The sequence below is a fragment of the Tribolium castaneum genome, chromosome 9 (genome assembly GCF_031307605.1).
Source record: "Tribolium castaneum strain GA2 chromosome 9, icTriCast1.1, whole genome shotgun sequence".
Taxonomy (NCBI): domain Eukaryota; kingdom Metazoa; phylum Arthropoda; class Insecta; order Coleoptera; family Tenebrionidae; genus Tribolium; species Tribolium castaneum.
In genome coordinates this window covers 10695941-10720859 of record NC_087402.1, presented here as the reverse complement: position 1 = coordinate 10720859, position 24919 = coordinate 10695941, and the positions used below count along the sequence as shown (strand labels likewise).

Here is a 24919-nt window from a genome sequence, read left to right as displayed (position 1 = left end):
CTGATTCGAATCACCTATTTTTATCGGACACATGTGGTAGATTAGGTTAGGCCGGAATCCAATTGATTTATCCATTTTGGCCCAACTAAAATCATTAATAACGTCGATAATAAATTTACAGCTTTTCGTTCTATTCCGCGTAAATTATCACCAATTTCATCAGCGAAACTTCTCACGAACAATTTTATGTATAAAGGCACGGCAATCAAGCACAACTCGATCCAATTACAACCTTCTTAAAATAATGCCGGACTTTTTACCGAATCAGAACGCGCAATCAATCAATAAATCGACCTCGGCCAATACGGCCCTGATTTCTCCGAGGGGCACTTGATATTTCAATAAATTTTTGACAGGATAATTTACGTGTATTTCCAAGTGTTCTCACAAATTGAAATTTTGTTTTTTCATACCAATGCAGACGGAGCTGATATTAAATTTTATTGGTCAAACCGGAGCGCAACCCTTTAAAATGTAACCAAAAATTTTCTCCATTTCAATCAATCAGGCCCTGAGTTACGGCCCAAGTAAGTGGCTTTATTGCAGTTGGGAAAGTACAATAAATGGAGAAAATGATTTACGAAATGTGTAAACATTTACACTTAATCATCCACTTTCCCGTAACAGACAATTTTTCTCCAAACTTATGGAATTATTCGACGTGAAACCCAACGCTCTTCATAATTATTGTAATGTTAAATCTCGATGAAATTTGATAAGGCTTTGTTGTGTAAAAACAGCTTTTCGTTCTTTGTTTTCGCTTTAATTTGGTGCCGGCTTGACGGATCTTTACACATCAAAACCTGATTAATTTAATTAATTTAACAAGTTTATGGATTTCGGTATTTAAGTAAAAAGCGAGCTGAAACGTTTTTCCTGAAAACATTTGCTCATTTATTGATCAGTTTTGTCAATAACGTTAATGGGCTCTGCTTTATTTTTCTATTTCAGCATTTTGGATTTTACGAGCCGGGATATTAAAGCATTGAGGAGCTCGTCAACTAATTTTATGTACTTCCTTCGAGATCAAAAACAGAAATACTCAACATTTTCTTAACTAGAGGCAACCGAGCGTATAATAATTTACCTACCAAAAGCCTTTAATGTGAACAAGATGAAATATTATTAATACAGTTGTTTCCATAATCAAAGCGAAGTTAATAATAAAACGTTCCCAACAAGATTAATTGAATTTCGTTTCTTTGGCAGGGAGAATAAAATTGCGAACTATTTCTCTATATTAAAAATATGTCAAAGCAGTTGGAGCAAAGTGGGTGTCTGTGTGTTCTCAGCAAACCGAAGGAACGCTTGAATATTTACAATTACTGAAGAGCTTCCAAAGTTCACGTTTTAATTACTATCTGGACACGTAAAAGCTTTGCTACGTGTTTGTCGTCTTTAGATGCAGAAACAAATAAAGCAACCGAAAGGTACATGTCTGCGACAGCAGGAATGAAAAGGTAGCAGGATATTACACTGAAAAATGAAAAACCCGCCAGATTTATGCAATTTTTATAAAGAAATACCCAAAGTTATTGATTTAGTCGAGCGTTTCAATTTTTTAGGAGTTGAGAAATGTTGATGGTGTTGGGATGAAGGTATCGCATAATTTACATGAGGTTCTTTTCAAGAGGGTTTCGAGAGCTTGGAAAGATAGACTGGCTATTATACGTTTATCACTTTTGTCATTAGAGGTGTTTACAATTCCTGACGTTGAGTATTTAAACATAGAGTGGGATAATATGTGACGTTGAAAAGCGAAATATTTGATGGAAATTCATATTTTATGTGGCAGAACCCACATTTAGAAACCAGAATTTCCAATTTAATTTTTATCGCGGACAATACAAAATTTGCAAGCGAAAATGTGATTGATTCAATTTTGAACTATATTGTTTTTTAATATCTGTCTTTTATTATTTCACTCGATACATAAATTATAATAATTGTCTGTGACATTTTGCACGCATGGCACTCATATCGCTCAGTTCATTAGGGCTTAATCGAAATTTATGCACAAATTCACTTTCAAGTTTTAAAGGTAAAAACAGTGTCAAGATCACAAAGCAACGCTTTTGCATTAAAGTTTAAGCTAAATTAAAGTAAACCGAGATGCTATGGCTAATAAATTAATTTTTAAAATGTGAATTTTTCTAGGATTAAATTTAACCACACGCCTCAATTACTTTCCCACTTTCACTGGCTTTTCCCTAAAAATAATTTATCAACTCATGTTATTAAAGGCGTTTGTGGGTTAGCAAGTTCTAAACTGTGCCAAATATGAACATGAAAATTTTTATGCTCTAGTAAGCTGACCTCTTTAACGGATTCTCCAAGGAGTTAAGAGTTAAACCAGCCACAAATGTGGAGATAAAAATATAGTGAATGTAAATATGAAATACAAGAACAGTATGCTACATAAAACCAGTGTAGATAAATTCTAAGTTAGTCGATTTTTTTTATTTATTTTTGAAATGAAACTGCACAATTTGGCATTTGTATTCATGGAAATGTGTCGCTTACAATTTGGAATAAAAGATCATTTGATGATGATATCGATGGTCAAAGCACATACCATTATGCAGTAATAGTACGGATATTCCAGTAAATATTAGTGTAACCACTGTGTAATCAAACTATGTACAATGCAATTAGGGCGGCATAATAGATTGAATGTACAAATAGTTAATTTAGTAAAATTAAATAAAACCAGTCGCAATTTTATGAAGATATCTCGAATACGTGGTTCATAAATCCCATTAAAATGTGAGTTTAGAACTTTTGATGTAACTATCGTGTGCTTGACTGAACGTTCAGAATTACCGCAAATCTATTATGTAGGACTTATCTTGACTTGAAAAGTGATCCAACTTTAATTTTCAAAAAAGTGGTGCACGTTTAATTAAAATCACTGACGGTTATTTATTCCTGTTCTGTTCCCGGAATATCAACTTTTCGCAAACAATTAATTATTGTGGAAACAAGCATTCACTAAATTCGTAATTTCGTTTTTGTAATCCTGTTATTTCATATTAGCATAGTTGTGGGAGGTTCCAACTTTTAAGGTGGGGTTTCGGTTAAACAGTTATAACTTATAACAAATCGTACATTACAATAAAGCCATCAAAAATGTGCTTGCTGTTTACAACCACACATTTGTTGACGCGACGCAAATATCCATGATTTTTTCCTGCGAAACAAAGACATTTAATTTGGAATGTGGCTAAAATATTACGCAAAAATTGCATTTAAAGATAAGCTCGTTTGATCCCAACGTCAATAACTGTGTTTTTAAACCTGCCTTCTACAATTTTTGCACGATTGAGCTCTATTTGATTGTTTACCACGCCTTTTTCCGAGGCAGTACGTGGTGTTTACCAGTTGCTGCGTCCAAGGCGTTGGTAAGAAAATTAGACGTCGGTAAGTAATTTTGTCGACGCCTTGGACGTTATTTAATAAATCTTTAAAAATATGTAAGGATTTTGCAAAAAACGTCATAAGCACCACGAACGTTATTAAGGATTACCGATCTGAAGATTGTGTCTTCGATCGGTAAAATCTCCTTACCGTTCTTGATACTTAATACACTATACGAGTATGCTGTTACATTTAAAATCAGTACGTTCGATATTTTACATCTACCTAAGCATTCAGGTTTACCTTAGCAAGCAAAACACTTGCACACGTAGATGCTCTAATGTAAATATCGTTGCGTGAGGATTTCAAGTGAAATCCCGTCGCTTGTTACAGGTTTGTGTGTTCATAAACAACGCGAACAAAGGAAAGATTTTTTTTCTAGGATAATAAAGCTTTTGTTCCACTTTCTTGCTATCAAAATCTAATTAGTTTAATTGAAGCAAGCTGTAGTATTTTAATAAACAAATCGAGTCTAAAATTTTATTTTTAATTTAAATATACAGGGTGACTTAGTCTATAACTTTTTGTTACTTGAAATATTTCCACGCGGTTTTCATTATCTGGTATATCGACTTCAAGTCCACAAACTAAAAATGTTTTTATTATACACAGAGTGTTGTATACAGGCTGGTGAACCAAAGTTATACTTTTTTAAATGGAACACCTTATATATTTTTGCATAATTAGATTCTACGCACAAAAATAACGTAACTATATATAAACTACTACGTCTTTTCGTTTCGGAATTATTCAACTTTTCGTTATAAAAAAGATCAATTTTTGAAAAATCACTGCGAAGTCGCCTATGAATATTTTTCGAAAATTTTGCAACAGAAATACTCAGAATTCCCTGTAGTTTTAGCAATAGTCGACTGTTACTTGAAACATGCAGATAATGTACAGGGTGTGCCAAAACACCTCATAAATCATTTTTTCAACTGGAACACTATGTATTTCTTTAGATGTATCGATAGCATTTTTCATAAGCTTTCTAATGATATGCGGTTTGTTTAGCAAATTTGAAATATTTTTTGTGTTCAACGGTTTTTTTCTTTTTTTATTTATTTTATTATTAGTTATTGATGAGCAAAATGCATTTATGTATCAAGTAATAATTAGATTACTAATTTAATTAGTCACATTAGTTCATATAAAAAAATAAAGTACCATTTGACTTATCAGATTCTAGAATAACAAATTTTCTTGCAATAAAATAATTATTTTGAAAAATGTCGAAAAATATGTTAAATTTGCTATGCAAACTTTATACCGTTATAAAGCTTATCAAAAATGCTATCATTACATAAAAAATACTGGGTGTTCCTTTAAAAAAAATGAAATATCCAACTTTTTGCGTTTTGGCACACTCAGTAATTATCTGCGTGCTTTACCTTTAAGTCGTCTATTTGCTAATGAATTATGTATTATGAATTTTTTTGTTACCAATTTGCCAGAAAATATTCATAGGCGACATAGCATTGATTTTTCAAAAAATTGAATAGTTCTAAAACGTAAAAAGATAGACCCATAATAGTTTTTATAAAGTTACATTATTTTTGCGTAGATTCCAATAATGCAACAATATATAGGAAAATATTTTTAAATTGTGGATTTTAAGTTGATGTATCGGATAATAAAAACATCATAGCAATATTCCATTCAGCAAAAAAGTTATAGACTGTGACACACCCGTGGGTATGTTTGAAAAATAAAATTAGTGTGTATCTTGTGCGTGTTTATTTTATTGTATAGCCGAGGGTCGCTTTTACATTGTTTACAGTACATTTAGCACTTTATGCATCACATTTAATTTAGTTTTTTATTGCTGAAGCGAAGGTAATTGTGAAATTCAGCCATCAAGTCGACGAATGCAACTTTGTCTTAAACGATCTATTAGGAATTAAATTTGAGCTTGGTGGAATATTGCATGACCTGAGATATTCTTGCATGAAATCAGAACGCTTTGCTCTATATATTTCACAGCATGTTAAACAGATCAGAAATGAAGTGATCGATACCTCCACGTACTGCGCTCATATAGCAGCTAGATTGACCACATTTTTTAAACGAGTTTAAAATGCAATGAAACGTTTTCAATTTAAATCCCTTGGACCCACCCGACTGCATAAATCGCTTTCTTCTAAATAAAACATTACAAAGAAAAAAAAGTAACAGAGGATCAAATAATCTTGTACTCCCTACTGATATGTTTTCATCTTGTTCGAATTTTATTAATTAACAGACGCCTATTGTTGGATAAGTAGTGTATTAATAACTCTCGAAATCTATTATGACCTCACCTGGGGTGATAATAACCTCTCCACATCGTTGTCAAGAGCCTGGAGGATATCTTAATAGCTTTTCGCGTAAAGCTCCAACTATTGTAAAGCATAATCGCTGCTTTCTTAATGTTTTTACTTGTGCTAAATTAAAAAATGTTATAATTAAAACCGGATACGATGGCTTCCGAATTTAATTACGTTCCTTGGCTGTGTTTTTAATTAAATTTTAATATTTCCATCGATGAAAATGTGGGTGTAAACCGAAATATTTTTAATTTTCCGGTAAGTGTGTGCACAGGAGGAAGGTTTTCGATCGGCGCTGGAATCGTCTAAAATTTGCATTTTAAAAGTTGGTATTAGGATGCAAAATCTGCGAATCCGGAACGTTTGTCTTGTCGGATTCAAAAAGATATGATATCTCTCTATTTGCACGACAGCCATACGATATGGCCGAAATAATTCAGAGTGGGAGTTTTGGTGCAGCCATCGAAAAGTCATGAAATCGAAACGGCGGCAGCAGCAGAAGGAATTTATTGTTTGTTCAAAACCGGTAACCTGACTGCCACTTGTGCGTTTAAATCAGAACAGTAATAACCTGCTTGTCACTGGCACATGCTCTTGTGAAATCAACGTTTAAGATTAACGTCAAAGCTCTATAAGAGAAACAGCGAATCTCTATTAAAATACGTCCCATTGTGCAATTGGTATTGACGTTGCTGTTATTGGTTACCGTTGCGACTCCTCCATCATTTTAGTCGATGCAGTTAAGAGGAACAAACACTGATGATGATTGATCCATTAAGCCCGGATTTTTGTCTTTTCAAGTCGCTTGAAGACTAATCAACCTATGTTTTAAACTTGACCGATCGGTGTGCAATTACGGCACGGCCTCTGTCGAAAAATTTCGATTAGAAATCGGCTCGACTCAGTTTCGTTTTATTTCACAATTAACCATCTGGAATCCTTTCGCCCATTTAACCTGGAAATGTTAAGAATGCCTGGTGAAAAGCAGCAGACAAGTGAGTGACGTTCAAACTCGAATGTTTGGGATTGTTGATTGATCGATGGTTGAGTCAGATGTTTGCGAAAAGGGTTCATCTTGGTTTTTGACTTATCGGGTACTCGGACGGAATAATTATCACTTGCTAGTAAACCGTGTCAAGCGGAGTTGAACTATTTGGCCGGACTTTGTATTGAACTCATTACTCCCGACGGAACAAGTCTATAAAGGAACGTGACTGCGGACGTGAAACCGATGCCTTTCATCTGCCACCGGACTCATTTAAATTCGAAAAATCCTCAATACGACTAAATAAAGGTTAATAATTAGTTGGCAAAAGTTTTAATAGCGCCAATTTCGCAACAGAAACTCAATTCTTGGAGGAAATTTCATATTCGTGGCACGTTTTTTCCCTCCAACTTATTTAAATAATTACAGGCAAATATTGATCACGAAATTACTTTTTGTTTGAGACGCCGCGGCTCGCAACTTTTTCCAAGTCGCTCTCCCTTTAAAACGGTTTAATTACCATCACTCTCACTTGTCCTCGCAGCCACAGCCGCAACTGTTGTACACCATTTGATAACAAGGATGAAAAATTTAGATAAAACTTGAGATGATTTATGGCGGCTACATCATTTGTCAAGCGAATTCGCTCTGCAGAATCGTTTCTCTTCTGTCCACAATTAAAATTAATTAATAGTTATAAAAACCAGTTTGCTGGTTTCGACGATTTGCAACAATTAGACACACTTTCGAAGTAACCAACCAAGTTCCGCTTCCCGGTTCTAACTAAGATGTGAGCCCTGGGAATATGTTGCGGAGCTCGGGAGCAGTTTATGCCTAAACTTGTGGAGTGCATTACGTTGTAATGTGTCTTTTATACACGTATCTTTACACCGAATCGATAACGCTTTTATTATCATTAAAGCGGAGCATCGCAAAAAATCAAACTAATATTTGGACATAACCAATCCACTGTTTTATCAGCAAACTCAGTCGACGACTGCTCACAACTTTATTATTTTATTTTGGGAGTTAGACAACAATTAGCTTAGTTCCACTATTTCCCACAGATGTTTTCTAACGGAAAATAAGCAAACAAAACGGGGACGGCGTTAAATAATTGCTTCGCTGTTCATTAGTTAAAACGACGTCAAGGATCGCTTTCGTTGCTTTTCCGCAGGGCACATTACACGATTTTGAAAAATTGAAAACGTAAAAGGTTTGGTGATTCCACTAGGTCTCTGAAATTGGTTTCTCAGCCTTAATAGATTTCTGTACAATTATGTATACACACTGGTCTGCAACAATATCCTGCATTAAATTAAATTAGTATGAATATTAAGGTCAAATCGTGCTAATACCTGCCTTTGCTTTTTTACTATCATGTATAGTTTTTTTTTACTAATTTCTCAATATTTCTTGGGTTTAGTTATTGCATTTACGCTACCTTAGACCATTTGAAACGTCTTACACCTAAATAAAAGACGATTTAACAGGAAATAGATGATTGCCAGAAGCAATTATAGCCTACTTTTGTAGTAGATTAAAACTCCAATAGAAAATGTGAAGGGGTATGGTAGCGCTCAGCTCCATTTGCGTGTGCGTCATCTGACATTTCTGTCACTACGTTTACATAGTAGGGGCATAGCGGTGACAAACTATCAAATATTTTTTGAGGTTACGAAGTGTTTAAATTATGAGTTGTTACAAAAAATACAGATTTACAAAACAAGAACTAATAAACGCAGAATCAAAAACCTAACGAAACGCAAATCACAAAACACAATAAACGAACAGAAAATACTTGCGATTAACACCGATAACACTTTCGACAATCATGCGACGACGTCTATAATTTACTGTCAATGTCAGTTTGACAAATTCGTGATACTTGACGGTGTTGTCGAAGTGCACATGTAAATTAATGTTCAAGGATACCACCCTTAGATAGCCCTTAGCTGTTTAAATTTGCATTGTTTTTGATAATTTTTTATAGCTTTGTGTTGGTAATGAAAAAATGAAATTGATGACGCACACGCAAATCGAGCTGACCGCCACTATAACTAGAACAAAACATGCTTTTAATATGCAGGTAGTTATACTTTTTAAATGATTTTTAGTGTTTTGGGTCTTGCCTATCATACGTCTTTATTATTAAATTTGAAATTTGATTTTATAGATGTTATTTATACTCTAGGACGGATTGCAGAAAAATATTTTTGATTATACAGCGTGTCCCCAAAAAAATATTACGTCATAATATAGTTTTTTTAATGGCATGTGATTATTTTTTTGGGTTCATATCGATGACCTTTTCGTTCTACACCTTGGTTTTAAAAATTAAAAAAAATACAAACAGTGTTTCCGTGATAACATTATACCAGATACGTGTTACACAAGGTCTGATAGACTTATTCATTAATAAGTTTATTTGATCTGAATTACTAAAATTTGAAATTTGAAAGAACGTTTCTTAATATCACAGTACATTTGCAAATCTCAACACATTTGAAGTTAGTTGACAAAAATTTTAAGCGTTGGACTTTTATTCATTAAGGCCATTTGTTGTGAACAGAAAAGCTTTTAGCAAATAATTTCGAATGTACTAGACTTTGCAATAGATTTGTTCTAACAAAAACTTTTTGTTTTTTAATTTCGTATCGATTGACATAAAATAAACAGTGCTGATTTTTATTAATTAAATTTGCCATTAAAATAGTTGACAAAACGAGTTTGCAACAAATAACTCCCACGGTGTTATTTACGTTAGGGTTGTAGTAAGAAAAAAATGTTCGTTTTTTAATTTCGCATCGAATGATATGAAAACAGGTATTCCCATTTAAAATAAGCAAAATAAAAAGTTAATTAATAGGTCTATTAAACCTTATTTAACACGTATCTAGTAATAATGTTATTAAACGTGCTCTGTTTGTTTTTTTTTTGTAATTTTTAAAACTAAGGACCTGTTTAAAGAACATTTTAATCGCAATTAAAATTTAATTCGAAATTAACTTTATATTTGTCAATGAATTTTAAATGACAATTTAATTCCAATTAGTTTAATCTTGAATTATATTTTAATTTTGGTTTCTGTAAACCGACTCTAAAGGTGTAAAACCGATTTTTTTGGTTTTTATTTTTTTAACAGTAATCACTGAACAAAAGTGATAAAACTGTAGGGACATAGAAGAAGCTAAAAGGGTGTTCTAATGAGTGCAAAAAATTAATAGCTTGCCATTAAAAAAATATTATCAAGACGTCACACTTTGACACTTTTTTGGGACACTCTGTATAACTACAAATATTTTTTTAAAATGCATCCTAGAGTATAAATAACGCTTACAAAATATGAAGAGTCTAACTTTAATAATAACTGAGCTACAGAAATACGTGTGTTAATTTTAACGGGTTACAGAATTGAACAAATAAAACATTTTTTCTATTTGTTATTTTTCAATAAAAGTTTCGCAGATTTAGTTAAAATTTGTAAAAGAAAACATTGAAATGTGTACCCGCCTATGGGTACAAAAATAAGAGTGCAGAACTATCTTCGTTGTGATAAAAAGGAGCAATTTAAACAATTTAAAACAACAATGAAAATTATTGCTATGTATACAAGCTAATTATTAAATACTGACCGGCTCGTTTGCATAAAAGAAAGGAGGAAAACAGTGAAAATAATATTTGAGAATTTGGCAAAATTTTATATAGAAAAGTTGTTGAACTTGATGAGTTTTATTTTATTTTATTACTATTATTATTTTTATTGGTAAAAATAATACACGTATTTCTGATACACTCTGTATATTCTTATTTATCTTGTCAGCATTTGATCCAAGTTTATTTGTTGATTGATTGATGTTTATTTGTTTGTTGATTAATTAATTGTTTTTATTGTTTTCAGTCGAGGTACATTAATTTTGCTCTACAGAAGATTTTAAAAAATGTCTATTACTTCGTGTTTTTTGTTAGCTAGGTTAGAATTAGTCAGTTTGTTGAAATACTATTTATCTTGCTACAGATCTAACTGTGGCTAGAATCAATTTTAGAACTTTTTAGGAAGTACGTGTCAGCAAGGCAGCTTTGTGAATTGTACTCGTACTTTTTTATTATTTTTTTTTTCGTATTTGTAGATATTTTTTAAATCTGTAAAAATATTTGTGTTACGGTTACAAATACCTATTAATTTTATAGCAATATTTGTATTGTCAATATGCCTAATTATTGTTTGAGAAATGAGGAAATTAATGAGGTGTGTATGTTTTTAGTGTTGTTTTTCCAAAATTTTTGTTAACATTCTTTGAACTTGAACTTGACCTTGAAACTGAGGGGTGGTTTCTCGGAGCCGATTTCACTGTTTGCCTGCGAGTGAGTCAAATGAAAATTCGTTTTGCGTCTTTTTATTGTGACTTTTGTCAAAGTTTTGCGATAAATTAGCTCTTGCAGGTAGCATCAGCAAGTGAGCATGACCGATTCAGTACACGGTCGATTAGGCGTTAGTTTACAATAACCGTTTCGTCGATAGGTCGCCGGAGTACTGAATAAATTAATCTGTTTGCTGTGTCAAGCAAACTGTTTGACACCAAACATTGCCACAAACAATCGTCGGAACAATGGACAAAATTGCGTAGGGTGTGGTCTTTGGCCATCGTTAATGATATATTGCATCAAGATCGTGTATTCAAACTTTGGTGGCGGAAGTGCAATAAACGCCCGTTTGAATGCCGATAGGGATATTCCGTGTCCAAAACTTAAATTAGTTTACATTCTGTGGAAGTTTATCTTGGAGAAAAATGCCGTAATGAGCTTTAAATTGAACGTTCGCTCCTCAACATGATCGATACATCGAAAAGCAACTCTAGTAGAAAAAGGGTTTCGCAAACAACTAATTAGAAAAGCGAGCGAACGTTCTGCGGGATGATCCAGAACCCGAATAAACTCGACTTTTATATCCCGCTCTAAGGCGAGCTTTATGGCCTTCTGCCCGTATATCACTTTATTTTCAATAAAAAAACGAGTAAAGTGCACTCGCTGGTACAAAGTAGCGGCCGAATCTGGAATTTGATTTAATTGCAGCGACACGTCCGAGCCATTTCCGCCAATCTATACACAGAAATGTTCATGATTGAATGAAAAGCGCGCTAAAAGTGGTCTTGTTGTCCCTGCAATATTTTATATTTGATAGCGTCTCGTCAACATTTCCCCTTGGGCCTATGTGCGAAATTGGAGTCGGCGCGGTTTGAAATAAAAAGGAAAGAAGTTAGGGTCTTGTTTGCATTCTAAAGTGGACTCGTTTGTCCCTCAGGATTTTCTGATTTACAAATAGAATAAATTTTCGAAAAAGTTTGGCGCAGACTCACATTATCCCCTTTCTTTCATTGTTTCGCAAACAGTGCTTAGCTTTATTGCATCCAATAAAGCAGGATTGCTCTCTCAATCTGCGCGAGAAAGATTCCTTTCCAATTCTTATCGACGGACTTTTGATAAACACTCACAATTACTTACTCTTGAAATATTTAACGACTCGACAAAAAGTAAAGAAAAATTACGACGCCCAGTACTTTGGGAAGATATCGACGGAATTCTGATCACGACCGAAATTGATTCAATTTATGAAGGATTTCCTTCTCACTATTGTCAAGAGACGTGTTTTATTGAAGCAAAATCACGTGCGCTGTGTTAAAGAAGCCTTTTTAATCCCACTATAGACTACCTCATTACCTAATAGGGCTTCCTAAATCCCGACAACAACCCTGAAAAAACAAAACTACTTGCACATGTACACAATACTCAAATATGTTTGTTTAATCAACAAATCAGTAAATTTCTGTTTTTATTTGAGAACTAGTAACGTTACGGAGTTCTAGATAAAATGTGAATTACAGTGTGTTTGAGTTCGAAATAGTAAACCATTTACGTTTTCAATTTTTTTAGTAATTGCTGTTATAATTGCAGTATCTGGGCCAGATGGGGGGCATTATCGAACCGTTCCGAACAAAAAGAAACAATCCGCTGCATTTGCAGTGATAACAATTTACGATTTGTGTTGGCTAACTAGAGATCGTTTTGCCGCATCGCACGATCAATCTAAATTGAATTTTTGTGCGTTTTCGATTTTTGTTCATGAAATTTTCAGGCATACGGTGTCGTCTATCAGCTACGGTGTGAAATGTAATTTATCCTCTCAAATTTTTCTAGGGTCACTGTGTGTTTGTCACGAGGACGTAACATAAAGCTTTGCTTTACAAGGATAGATTGGGTCCTTTCTACCTGACTCAACAGCAGTTATTGTGAATATTTGATGAGTGGGTTTCGCAGCGACGAGTTGGTTTTTATTTTTGGAAAGTGTGATGTTAACGTCGATCATAAAACGTCGGAAGTTTTATTGTTAATTTAAGAAGTGAAAATTGTGAAGCGTCGAGCGATAAATTTGGAGAAAATGGATCTGGCCGAACTGGAATTAAATCAATGATCTCTGCTCGGGAAAGATTGATGAATAACTTTAACCTCCTCACTTCTTGATAAAAAGTTTCGAGCAGCATATTGTGCTATTTTCGCTCTATTATTCGATGGGATTTGAATCTGATTAATTCTAATTTATTATCGGGAAAGTTTGATACAAAAATGTTGATGCGCTGAAAGTTTGGAAAGAATTCGTCGCTAATCCCTTTACCCTATTAGACGAGCATGAGGTTATAATCTCTTTGAATCCTCGGAGGATTATTAGAACGGATTTTGACTTTTTTCAACTCTGATTATTTCAGTCGTTTCTTGAGTTTTTCCCTTTTTGCACTTGATTAAGTAATTACGTGGAGCAAGAAATATTTAATGCGTTATGTAAAACGAGGAAAATTCCAGTTTCAAATCCTCTGCAGATCCTTAATCCCGTGTAATGAACGGCTGAGCCATTATTTTAAGCACTGATGTATCTGTGTGTCTCACCAAAAGCTTAAAACGTCACACTTTGTGCTCCTTTTGCTTAATAAAGTTAAAATTATCCCACCTTTCTATGGACATACATCTCCAACTCACATAATTCCACAAAGACTAGACACTAAACAAACGAAAATAAATGTAAAATGCAAAAAACGTGCCCAAACGCAATCATTCTCTGTTGTGTGGTCATTCATTGAACCAGACATCGTTTGAATTGGAAATGCTCCCCTACACCGGTCAGCTTCGATCAATCCCAAGCCATTGTTAGGGCACAGAAAAATTACAAAATTCGACCCAGTTTTCTCGCTGAATTTTCCTTTAAACACCGCCGATTTTCATCTAGAGTAACACAAATATTTACTTTATTCTAGACAAACACACGTCAAAACATCTTTCGAATCGTACACAAAATTGAAACAATATTTTATTCCCGTTTCAATTTAAAACCGAATGAATTGAATTATCTGAAACACAATAAAACAGACGAGTAAAAATATGAAAACTATTACGTTCTTTTCACCGCGATCAAAATTCAATAGAGTTTGTGTTAATGTCGGTTTCGACAAACATGCCATTATAAATTATTTATCGCATTATTTTGCGCTTCAAAAATAATTTGCGCAACGCCACTCCATGATTTATGAACTGTTTCGGATTGTTGTGCATTTTTATTAGAATTTTCGTCCCCCAACTTTATAAATAAATAGGAAAGAAATCTTAAATGGAAATAGTTGGAGCGTTATCCTGGCGATGTCTTAGCGAAAGTTTTAAGGTGTTCTACAGGAGAAAAGTTGGCAAATAACTTATACGAGCATTTATGAGTAAAAAACACGTTATGCCGGATATTAATTTAAATTTTAAATACGATTTCTTTGGTCTGTTTCAGGGTCGAGTGATGGAAAATGTGGGTTTATTGGCTGGTCTTGCTTGGAATGCTCGTTGAAAGAAGCCTCTCATGCCCCGTCTCCTGTTCCTGCAAGTGGAAAAATGGCAAGCAAACTGTGATCTGTTCCGGTAAAAGTCTGACCGACATCCCCGACGGCTTGGATCCGGGTACTCAAGTCCTGGATTTCTCCGGCAACTTCCTCAGCAATCTCCGTCGCGAACTATTCAGCAACAAACAACTGATTAACTTGCAGCGCATTTATTTGTCCAATTGTCAAATAAAAATAATAAACGAGAAAACTTTCAAGGGTTTGTCAAACTTGGTCGAGCTCGATCTCTCTCGGAATTTGCTTGAAACGGTGCCTACGAGTTCGTTTGTGGACTGTCCTTCTTTAATGAGACTAACTCTAAGCTCGAACCCTTTAACCGTTTTAAAAAGACTGGCTTTCAATCATTTATCGTATCTCAGCACACTCGAGCTCGATAAATGCAAAATTGTGGAGATTGAGGACGGGGCTTTTCAAGGCTTGCACAGTCTGGAGTGGCTACTCCTCGAAGATAATGGTTTGAGGACGATTCGGGGGGAATTACCCAGGAATTTGAAAGGTGTGGAGTTGCGGGGGAATCCCTGGGAGTGCGACTGTCACATTAAGGAGTTGCACGTTTGGCTGGGGCGCTTTAACGTGCCCATCTCCGAAGAGCCGACTTGTTCAGGGCCTCCTCGACTCGCTTCCCGGGTTATTAAATCGATACCGGTCTCTGAACTCGCTTGTCTTCCTGACGTATCCCCCACAACGTTTTATCTGGAGCTGGCCGAAGGCAAGAACGTATCTCTGCAATGTCACGTGCATTCTATCCCGGAAGCTTCCGTCTCCTGGTGGTTCCGCGGACAGATCCTCCAGAACAATACCATCGTATCCCCGGGAATCCACTTGATTTACTTCGTGGAGGAGGGCGCGGAGAACAAGCGCAGTGAACTGTTCATCTATAACGCCAACTCCGAAGACAATGGTACATTTATCTGCAACGCCGAAAACGCCGCTGGAACATCGCAATCGAATTTTACAATCAAGATAATTATTAAAGAAGATCCGATTGTAATTATCGTTGAGTTTCCTTTCGAATGTCTCCTAGCGGCGGCGATCGGAGCTGTCGTTTTAGCCCTCCTAATAATCTCCGGTATCATCATATCGATCCTCCGATGCAAACGGCGGAAAGAGCCCCTGCAAGGAAAAACCGAAGAGGACACTAACCCCAAGCCCACCCCCGACGACGACACACTTTACGTCTGCGAGGATCACCCGGTTCCTAATCACCAAAGCCCAACTTTGCTCTTCCAAGACCAAAACCCCGACCTTATCAACCACCGATGGCTCGACTCCGAGGGCTACCCCCTCGACTACGGCCTTCCGAAACTCCCGACGAATTACTACCGAACGCTGCCGAGTAGGCCCAAACGACAATCACTCCAAAGACCGAGATACTCGCAAGAAGCCGAATTCCTGGCTTACGATCATTACCACACCGATGTCCGTTACACAGCTGACGGATATCCGTTGCCGTCAAATGACGGAGCTCCTTGCTGTTCGATTCAGTGGCCGGTTTGTGTGCCCGCGAATCTACACATGGTTAATAATAATCCCAATGAGATGGTTTATGAGCCGCCGAGCGGAATTATCAAACGCTGCGTCGGAGCTCAAACCGAAGATGAGAAGATTGATTCCAATGAGGCTGGAAATGAAGCGATGACCGAAAGTCCAGATGAGGGATATGAGGGAGAACCGGCCGTCGTATAGTGTTAAGAGAGCGCGAATGCAATCACAGGGTAATGTTTTAGTTAGGTTTTGTATCCCGATTTCTTTATCTAGACTGTGTATATACTGTAGAGTTTTAGAATTTTTTTCGTAATAAATTACTTAATCGGAAGCGTTTCCAAATTTATGCAATAAATCACGATATTACCATAATGTGTAGAGTGAATATTGTTCAACAAGCTCTATTGTCAGCGTCGAATACAGTTTTTTCCCAATTACTTTTTATTTAAAACCGTCTCTAAATTTTCACAATGATGTTAACGAGCCAGCACTAGTAAACTAATTGAAAACATTAGTGATTGTATGGAATTTTAAACCAAGTCTGCAGAAGCAATAAAAATAATACCATTTGTGTTTTTCTATGAAGCTTTTTTCATCGTTTAGAGTTGTAGTGGCTTTACATTCTCCAGTAAATATTATCACCCTTAACAACGTATAATCATAAAATGAAGTACTTAATACCTATCTCTAACTTTTTCTTGATCTGTCCATTGATATGAAATATAAAAATTCGTCTAATTGTGGGAAAAAATGCTTTTGAGAATGTGAAATGCACCTTGTTATAAAAAAAATTAAATACTTTATAGCATATTAAGTATCAAGAACGGTAAGGAGATTTTACCGATGAAAAACAATTGTTTTGACGACTTCAATTAAATGTCTGATCGATAATCCTTAACGTTTGTGATGTTTATGGCGTTTTTTATGGCGATCCTAACATTGTTTAATAGTTACTTACCTAAAGAGTTTAGAAATTGCTTTCCAAACAAGTTAGGTACAATATTTATTGTAAAGAATCTCTCAAAAAAATTATACTTTTTATAATTTAGTGTTTTTTGCTAATGGTTTTTTTAGTAAAAGTAATTTTCTAAATTTTCCTTGTTATTAATGCTAAATACAAATTTTTAAGTACCGTCGTGATTGGCGGTACTCGTGTCACTTGATCAGCAGCTGAACATTTGTACGATCTTGCCTGACACATCCCTCATAAAGTGATTAGGAAGTAAAAGTTGTATAGTAAGTATATCTTTTGGGAAACTTTACTGACTTGGAAACAGTCTAGTAAACAATCAAATTGAGCTCAATCGTGCATTTTTTTTTCATCCGTATCGTAATCAATATTTTACTTTCATAATATTCATGCCGGAAAGTACCATTTTACCGGACTAGTCCGCTGGATGATTTTTCCCGGACTAGTCCGGTAAAAACGAGGCAATGAAATTGGAAGTTTGGGGATTTATTTATTATAAGTATTAAATGTACAATTATGTGCAGAATAGCTACATGAAGAATGAGGTATTGCAACTGCAGTCGTGTTTTTAACATTGTTAATGACGTTAGACGCTCCTTCGAGATGAATAAATCCTCATCACGGTTGCAAAAAAAATGTTGTACGCATTACGTCCGGAAAATGATCTACTGCTACTCGTAAGCTACCAGGACTCGTCGTCGACTCGTCCTGGGATTTGCTTACTTGTCCAGTAAAACCCCACTTTACGGACTTGTACTATATAACTATATTTTCCAACTGGATTTTGGACAATACTACTACATTTTATTTATATATTATTACGTTGAAAATTTTATTTTCTGGTATGCAAAATATACCGGGTGATCAATTTCAATCCCGAACACCACATTTGTCGTTTCTAAGGTAAATGTAGGAATATTAAGCATAATCAAGGATAATCATATTCTATAATATGTAGTGTTTGAGATTGTAATTAATCAGAATCACCTTTACATGAGGGTTTAAATGCAAAACTCTCTCTGTGATTATAAATAAGTTGTGAGGTATTTGCAACAAACTATTGAAAGTTGGTTGTATTTAGTGAAAGTTGGTTATAGTAAAAATTGAATGCCGTAAACTATATAAATCAATGTTTAATGATAAAACTAGTAGACGTTTGCGAGGGTCATGATTTTTTTAACAGTGTTTTTATAGGACCAAATTTTCAGGTAGATAATAATTGTCAAGTTAGTGGTTTTATCAGAATTGGAAAAGTACCTAAGGGCTCATGGCACTCACTTCGTTAGTGCCATTTCGCGGTGTTTCTGTGGGACATTTTAGTCTGGTGACCCTTCTAAGTTTAGAAATATTCGTGCCTCGTAAATTCTCAAAGGCTTGCAACATTTAAAAAGTTCTTAAGGGCTCGTGTCGATGGTAATCAATGAAACAGGGAGACTTTCGCGGCCAGACCTTACCCTGAAAATGCCCCTAGCAAAAGAAGTGAAACGTTGACTTTTCCCTACAAATTGATGTGGTTTGACGTCGAAAGACTGTTTTCTCTCTAGTTCTGGTTGTTTTTCTCTAATTTTCATAACATACTATTTAGGTTTTAAAATTTTTTAAATTGATTTTACTCAAAAACGGTGTGTTATATCGAAAGAATGCAAGAAACTTTTTTGTGTGATAATCAATGAAATTTAAAATTTTGTTGTTGAATAGTAATTTAGCTTTATAAAAAGCAAAGAGTGAGTTTTAGTTATTAACTCAATGATTAAATGAATTTTGCAATTAAACCGAAATAAATTAAAAGAATTAAAAAAATCACTAAACCCCAGATAAGTCGTACACGTCTTAAATTTTCAATTCAATATCTAATAAGTAATATAATAACTGTAAAAAAATTCATACTGTCGTATAAAGCCATGCTACAATTTCATTTGATTCCAAAAGTAACAAGTTAGTACCCGAAGTGTAAAACTGTACAGTGAATTTTGCTTCAAACCGAAATTTTTGTATAGTTTCACTGTATTTGCAAAAATCAATAGAATCTAGAATTCCTGTTTAAATGTTAAATGTAACAGCTTCAAAAAGCCGTTTTTCGAATTTTTGACAAAGAGTGAGTTTTGTGTTGATACGACTTATATACAGGGTGATTCTGCTAAAAATATATTTTACTGTATCTGCAAAACTAGTGGATAAGAATCAGAGTTTGCTATTAAATGTTTTTTTTCTATGATTGTGAGTTTTTTAGAATTGTTCTGTAATTTCTTATGATTAAAATTAATTAATATTAAATTAATTTTAAGATAGGTACAGTAAAAATATACGGTTAAGAGACTTACCTTGTAGTTATCCATAGAAGCAATTGAGCCTTTATTTATCCGGAAATTTTTTACTAGATCTAAGATTTTTTTAATGCTTTTAAGAAAAAATAAGTCCCTATTAGTTCAGTAAAAATATTATTGTTGTCAATGCTCTTAGCTTATCGTGAAAATTTAATTTTTCTATCATAGTATCAACACTCAATCAGCATTTCAGTCTTTTGTGCTTGGTGTTCTTTTCTTATTCCTCTCGTAACTATCTTTAGCTAAATTGTAACGAATAGAGCAACTGACACGACATTTTGTCTCTGAACTAACATGGGTCACTAAACTGTGATGTCTGTGATCATCTGCTTTCAACTAAGTTTCCTGAATTTAGAAAAAATGTAACAAATTAACTAAAAATAAAAAAGTTGTTCCAGGTAATTCATGCTTTAACGATTTATTATTTTGGGTGAGTTGCGTTTTTCCTCGTTTAATTAGTTAATTAATCTGGTCTAATTCCGCGTTTAGTGATCTCTGTGGACATGGCTTATTTAATTGTTGGTGTCACATTAATTGCAAAGCCACACCACAATCAAACATATTTGCATTAAATGTGATTTGTTATCTCTTTAAAACCATTTCCAAACAGTAGTCGCAACAAAAGTTAATCATAGAAATCATCCAGGTCGTTCTACCGACTCAATTCCATTTGTTGATTCAGCTGCTACAGACATGATTTTTCAAACACTGATTTAATAACCATAAATCCTTTATATTCAAAGCTTTTGTTAATTAAATTTCTTTCAGCATGTACCTTATATTCATTTTGTTCGGCAAAACGTTGCCGCGTTAAGCTCGACACTCATCATTCTTTTAAAATGACCGTTGCCCGATTTTAATTAAATACTCGTACACAACCTGTTGGCGCAGAAATTGTGATAAAAATCCGGTTTAATTGAATTCGTTGATTCTTAATAGACAAGTACTGATCTAATGTACGTTGGTAATTAACAGTGTCGGGCATGAATTACAATGGATTAGAGTTAATGCTAGATGGAGCAAGTCAGCGTAATTGTAACGGACATTATTGTCAATGAGCGTTAGTTTAGTACCCATCTGACTTTAGTCACTGTCTTGAGAGACGAATATCAGACGCCAAAATTGTTAACATGGCAATATCTCGGCGGAATTTAGTGCAGAATAGTTTGCAACAGCTTTTTACTTTATTAAAGTTCGTCTACAACAACAAAATTGAATAAAATGATCACCAATTAGTTAAAATTCTTGCCACGGAAGTGGCGGTTTTTATTTTAGGAATAGAAATAAAGCCGCGTTTTTATGCGTCCTGTAAAATTTTTATTGGCTATTTCAGCAATGACCCTTCATATTAAATTAAAAGCTTTCCATTTATCTTTCTTGTCATGATTTAAACTAAATCCATTTCAAGTAGCATGTCCCTAGTTTAAACGAGCATTACTGAACCTCTATGACTCCATAAAAATCGCGTTCCAATATCTTCAAGTCTTTATCTTCCACTTCTCGCATCGTTGAAACACTTTATGCGACAAAAGTTTGAATATTAAAATCTCCATTCAAGTCAATAAAACTTACAAAACAATAAATTTCATCGCATGTTTGAGTAAATGAGCAGAAAATTAGAGCGGTGAAAAATTAAACCATCAGGAGGGAGCTTGAATACCTTTTCATTCGTCCGGACAGTTTTGAAACTTTAAATAGGCAAATACCTTATCTCGTGATTGAAAAGGCCCTTGAATGGGAAGGCTCATTCGATTTGGAGCTCATCGAAATGGCAATAAATAATTTATCATTCGAGTTTTATTCAATTTGTTGTCCGCCGACTTATGTAATTAGAAAACTTCTCGATTGTATCGCATCACCTGTATTTATTTTCTTATTCCATAACTTTGTGAATCTTGGGGCAAAACTTTTGAGCTCGACTCTGATAAATCAGCTTGTTGGCGCATAATTCGTAGTATCAGCCTACTCCGTGACGATATAGACTGTTTATCTGTTAAATTTGTACTCGTAGGGAAGCACACATGTGGGAGATGGTAATATTAATTTGTTTAGTGAACCACAGGAGGGCAAATAGCGCGCCTCCCCATTAGTATGTACTGTAGATACCCGTGGTGCCATATTCTAGTCACTTAAGACGTAAAGTAATGTTGATGTTGTCACTTTTGTAATAAAATTCAATAAAACACTTGTGTTTTTGTCAAGTCCCTTTTTTCCTCTCTCACTCTTTGAGCCGTTTGCCAAAGTAGAGCACTCGGCATAACGACTATCAATAAAATAAAAATGAAAGTTTTATATCTTTTTTAAGTAAGTAAAAACCTGTGTGACAATGCGTCTAGGTTGGAGAAGATAAGACACTTTAAAGCTTGGAGAGCAATAACGTCCGCGTAGCGATACGATATATCCCCAAACCCTTCTTGTGCGCCATCCCTCTTCCTTGCGGCTTCCGAGATAATGGTAATGTAATCTTGGGACAAATATAATTCACGACATAAATCCCAAGCATGATTGTTGTTAGTTTACTTGCTTTTAGGTTTACTAAGTTACCTCTAGAAAACGCGAACGATAAATTTATTTCCGCGAACGTGGAAGAAATCTTTTTTATCGACGAGATAGATAACTAAACATTTTGCAAGTTAACATGAGTTCAATAACGGGAAGATGTACGGCAAGAATCCCACATGTCCGGAAGTCAAATGGAGGCTATTATTTAGTGTCCTCTAAAGCGGACGAGAAACTGCTTTCCATACTACCGAAAGGTTGCCGCTTGTTTAGGAATAAACAGCTTGAAACACACTCGCCAAACCCAAGATTAACCACTTTAGGCCTTGCTGCCAGCTAAATTTTTCGACATATTAAGCAAAGGAGGCAAGTCTGTGTGTACACATCACTTCTCTTTTATATCCAAATTATAATAAACATTGTCCATGTTTATGAGATGAATCAAAAATTTTCATTTTATATAATAATTTTTTCAAGCGTAGTCTAGCGTGGATCTAGGGAGTATAATTTAATCCTTATAAAAATACAGAGTAATTTAGGCCTAACTGCACCGGATCGGCTTATGAATAACGCTTAACAAAACTAGGCTTACAGATATACGAGTAAATGTAGTTTAAATAAGTCGAGCTGCACCGTGACATTTTATTTTATAGTTGTCGATAATTTACAAATACGTAAAATTGTTAGGAATTTTCTTTTTGTTTTGCTATCAAGAATAAAATACTTCAACAAAATTGAAATTAGTGAGTACTTATTTAAGTTTTTAACTTTGAGTCAATTTTATTTAAAAAAAAAAGTTTTCCTGTTTAGATATGGTAAAGTACAATGGCGAGCAAAAAATTTTGGGCATCTTGACATTTCACTGAGATAATCGTGTGTAATTCCCCATCGTTTTTGACAATGAAATGACAAAAGTGCCCGAAATTTTTTGCTCGCCACTGTGCCAACAAAAGGAAAATTGCAAACGTAATAATTTTTAAGACCAAAAAGAAATAAGATTATTCTACCACTCCAACCTATGATTTTAATAAAAAAAGCAAAGAACTTTTGATTTCGAAGACGAAAAAGCATTGTCCAAGAATTTTTATCTACATCACAACAATTTTAAAATTCAAAATTGGAATTGGACAAACTACGAGTATAAACCAACAAATTTGAATCAGTCTGCTAATCCAAAATTATAAAAATGTGTGATATAGAAAATGCGTAAAAGTTCAGTTTCAAAGTTGTATTCTGAAGTTACAACTTTAAAAAAGCATTTATTTAGAATTCGAGAAGGAGAAAAAAGAATTCGAGTTAATGTTGCATGAATTCAAACTGATGAAAAAGTCTATAGAATTAGGTATTCAGTTGAAAGAATTGAAATTAAAAAAAATCAGTTCAGTGCTGCCATAGCTAATTGATAAATCTTGCTTTTGTGTTTAACATTGTTATTTAATAAAAAAATTAAAAATAATAAAAAGTTTTATTGTTTAGTGCGATAATTATTATTTCGAAAATCAATAACTTTATTGTTATATGGCTAAAATTTTACCATTTACTGTCTATTTATCTCATTTTCATCATCCATTCCAGGTTTTTCTTCCGCCTGCATCTCTATTTTTTGCAATAAATATTGTACAGAAGAGCTGCTGCAACAATTATTACCAATTCTCAATTTTCAAGTGACAGCAATAATGAGAAAACTTTTTACTATATATATACTAGATGTGTATTGAATTATTTGAAGCAATAGAGGATATTTTTTCATCATAAAAGTCAAGAATAACGCAATTTCTCATCGATCCGTTTAAAAATAGTGCTTTTAAATTGCTTTTTTGGTGTTAAGTGCTATTTAATCGGTACCCAAGATACGGTTTAGTTTAAACCAAGCTTTGTACAATTTTAAGTTACACCTATTTACGGTGCAGTTTACTTAACGGGCTTAAACAGAGCTTATATTTTAAAACTAATAATCCATTAAAAACCAATAATGACTATTCAAAGTTGTAATCACTATCACTGAGTTTCCGATATCTTATTCAGCACTTTTTCCGAAAATTCTTTATTATGTTGAAGTTATTAAAAATATCAAGATTGCTATTGTAAACTATAAAAATAAATGATCTAAGATATAGAGATAATAGTACTTGTGTCGCATTGCAAACACAAATATGTGCTCTATGAGAATTGTGCCTTCATAAAATTTACTTCCAATAATTGGGTCTAGATTTTAGAAAAAGACGAAATGAAAATATTGCTACATGATACTGGTAGAGCGATTCTATTCTCTACCATTTTAATTCTGAAATATACTTAAAGACGTGGTCAATTTATTTTAAGTCATAGATAAATCTGCTGTAATTATTATCAAAAGTTTCGTAACAGGGATAATACATTATAAAGCATTAATAGATGAAGCAAATTACTAACGTTTCAATAGGTTTATTTTTTAAAGTAAAATTTAGGATGTGATAAATAGAATGTAATAGCTCTAAGGAGACACTCGTAGTTTCTACATAAGCTAAGAAAAGTTGATGTTCATTATCTGTGAGTGATGTGTTTCTGAAACGAGTAGCACAAGCATATAGATAGTACAATTTTTTTCTTTTAAAATAATTTTCCTCTTATACGTAAGTATATCCCATGTGACATGTCGGTTTATAGTAGATTTTTGCAACAGCGCATTTGAATTGTTTAGAGTGAAATGGTTTCTGGTGGGTTTTCTTAGTTCAAAATGCGTCTCTGGGATTTACTTTAACATATAATTTTATTCTTTTACAGAAACTCTCAATTTGTGCTTTGTTCTTCACTCAGAAAAAACTAAATGCGCTGTTGCAATTTTACTATGAACTGAAATGGGATATACATTGGTACATTGATACATTTTTCTTATTAATTTTTTCACTAATAAAGAAAACACTAATAAGAAACTAAAATCACCAAATGACCATTATAAGGGGTATCGCGTAAGATAAAAAATAACTACATCAGATAATGTACCATAGTAATTATTTGTAGAATAA

General features: G+C 34.1%; 1 protein-coding gene across 1 annotated transcript in view; it reads left to right on the top strand.

The window, feature by feature from the left end:
- The window catches only part of LOC662117 (leucine-rich repeat-containing protein 24), a 33867-nt gene extending 12269 nt beyond the window's left edge, over nt 1-21598 (top strand). The window contains exon 2 of the mRNA XM_968234.4: nt 14528-21598. Coding sequence (XP_973327.1) covers nt 14544-16322 — 1779 coding nt within the window. The 5' untranslated portion in view covers nt 14528-14543 and the 3' untranslated portion in view covers nt 16323-21598. The remainder of the gene's footprint in view (nt 1-14527) is intronic.
- Nucleotides 21599-24919: the final 3321 nt, after the last annotated feature.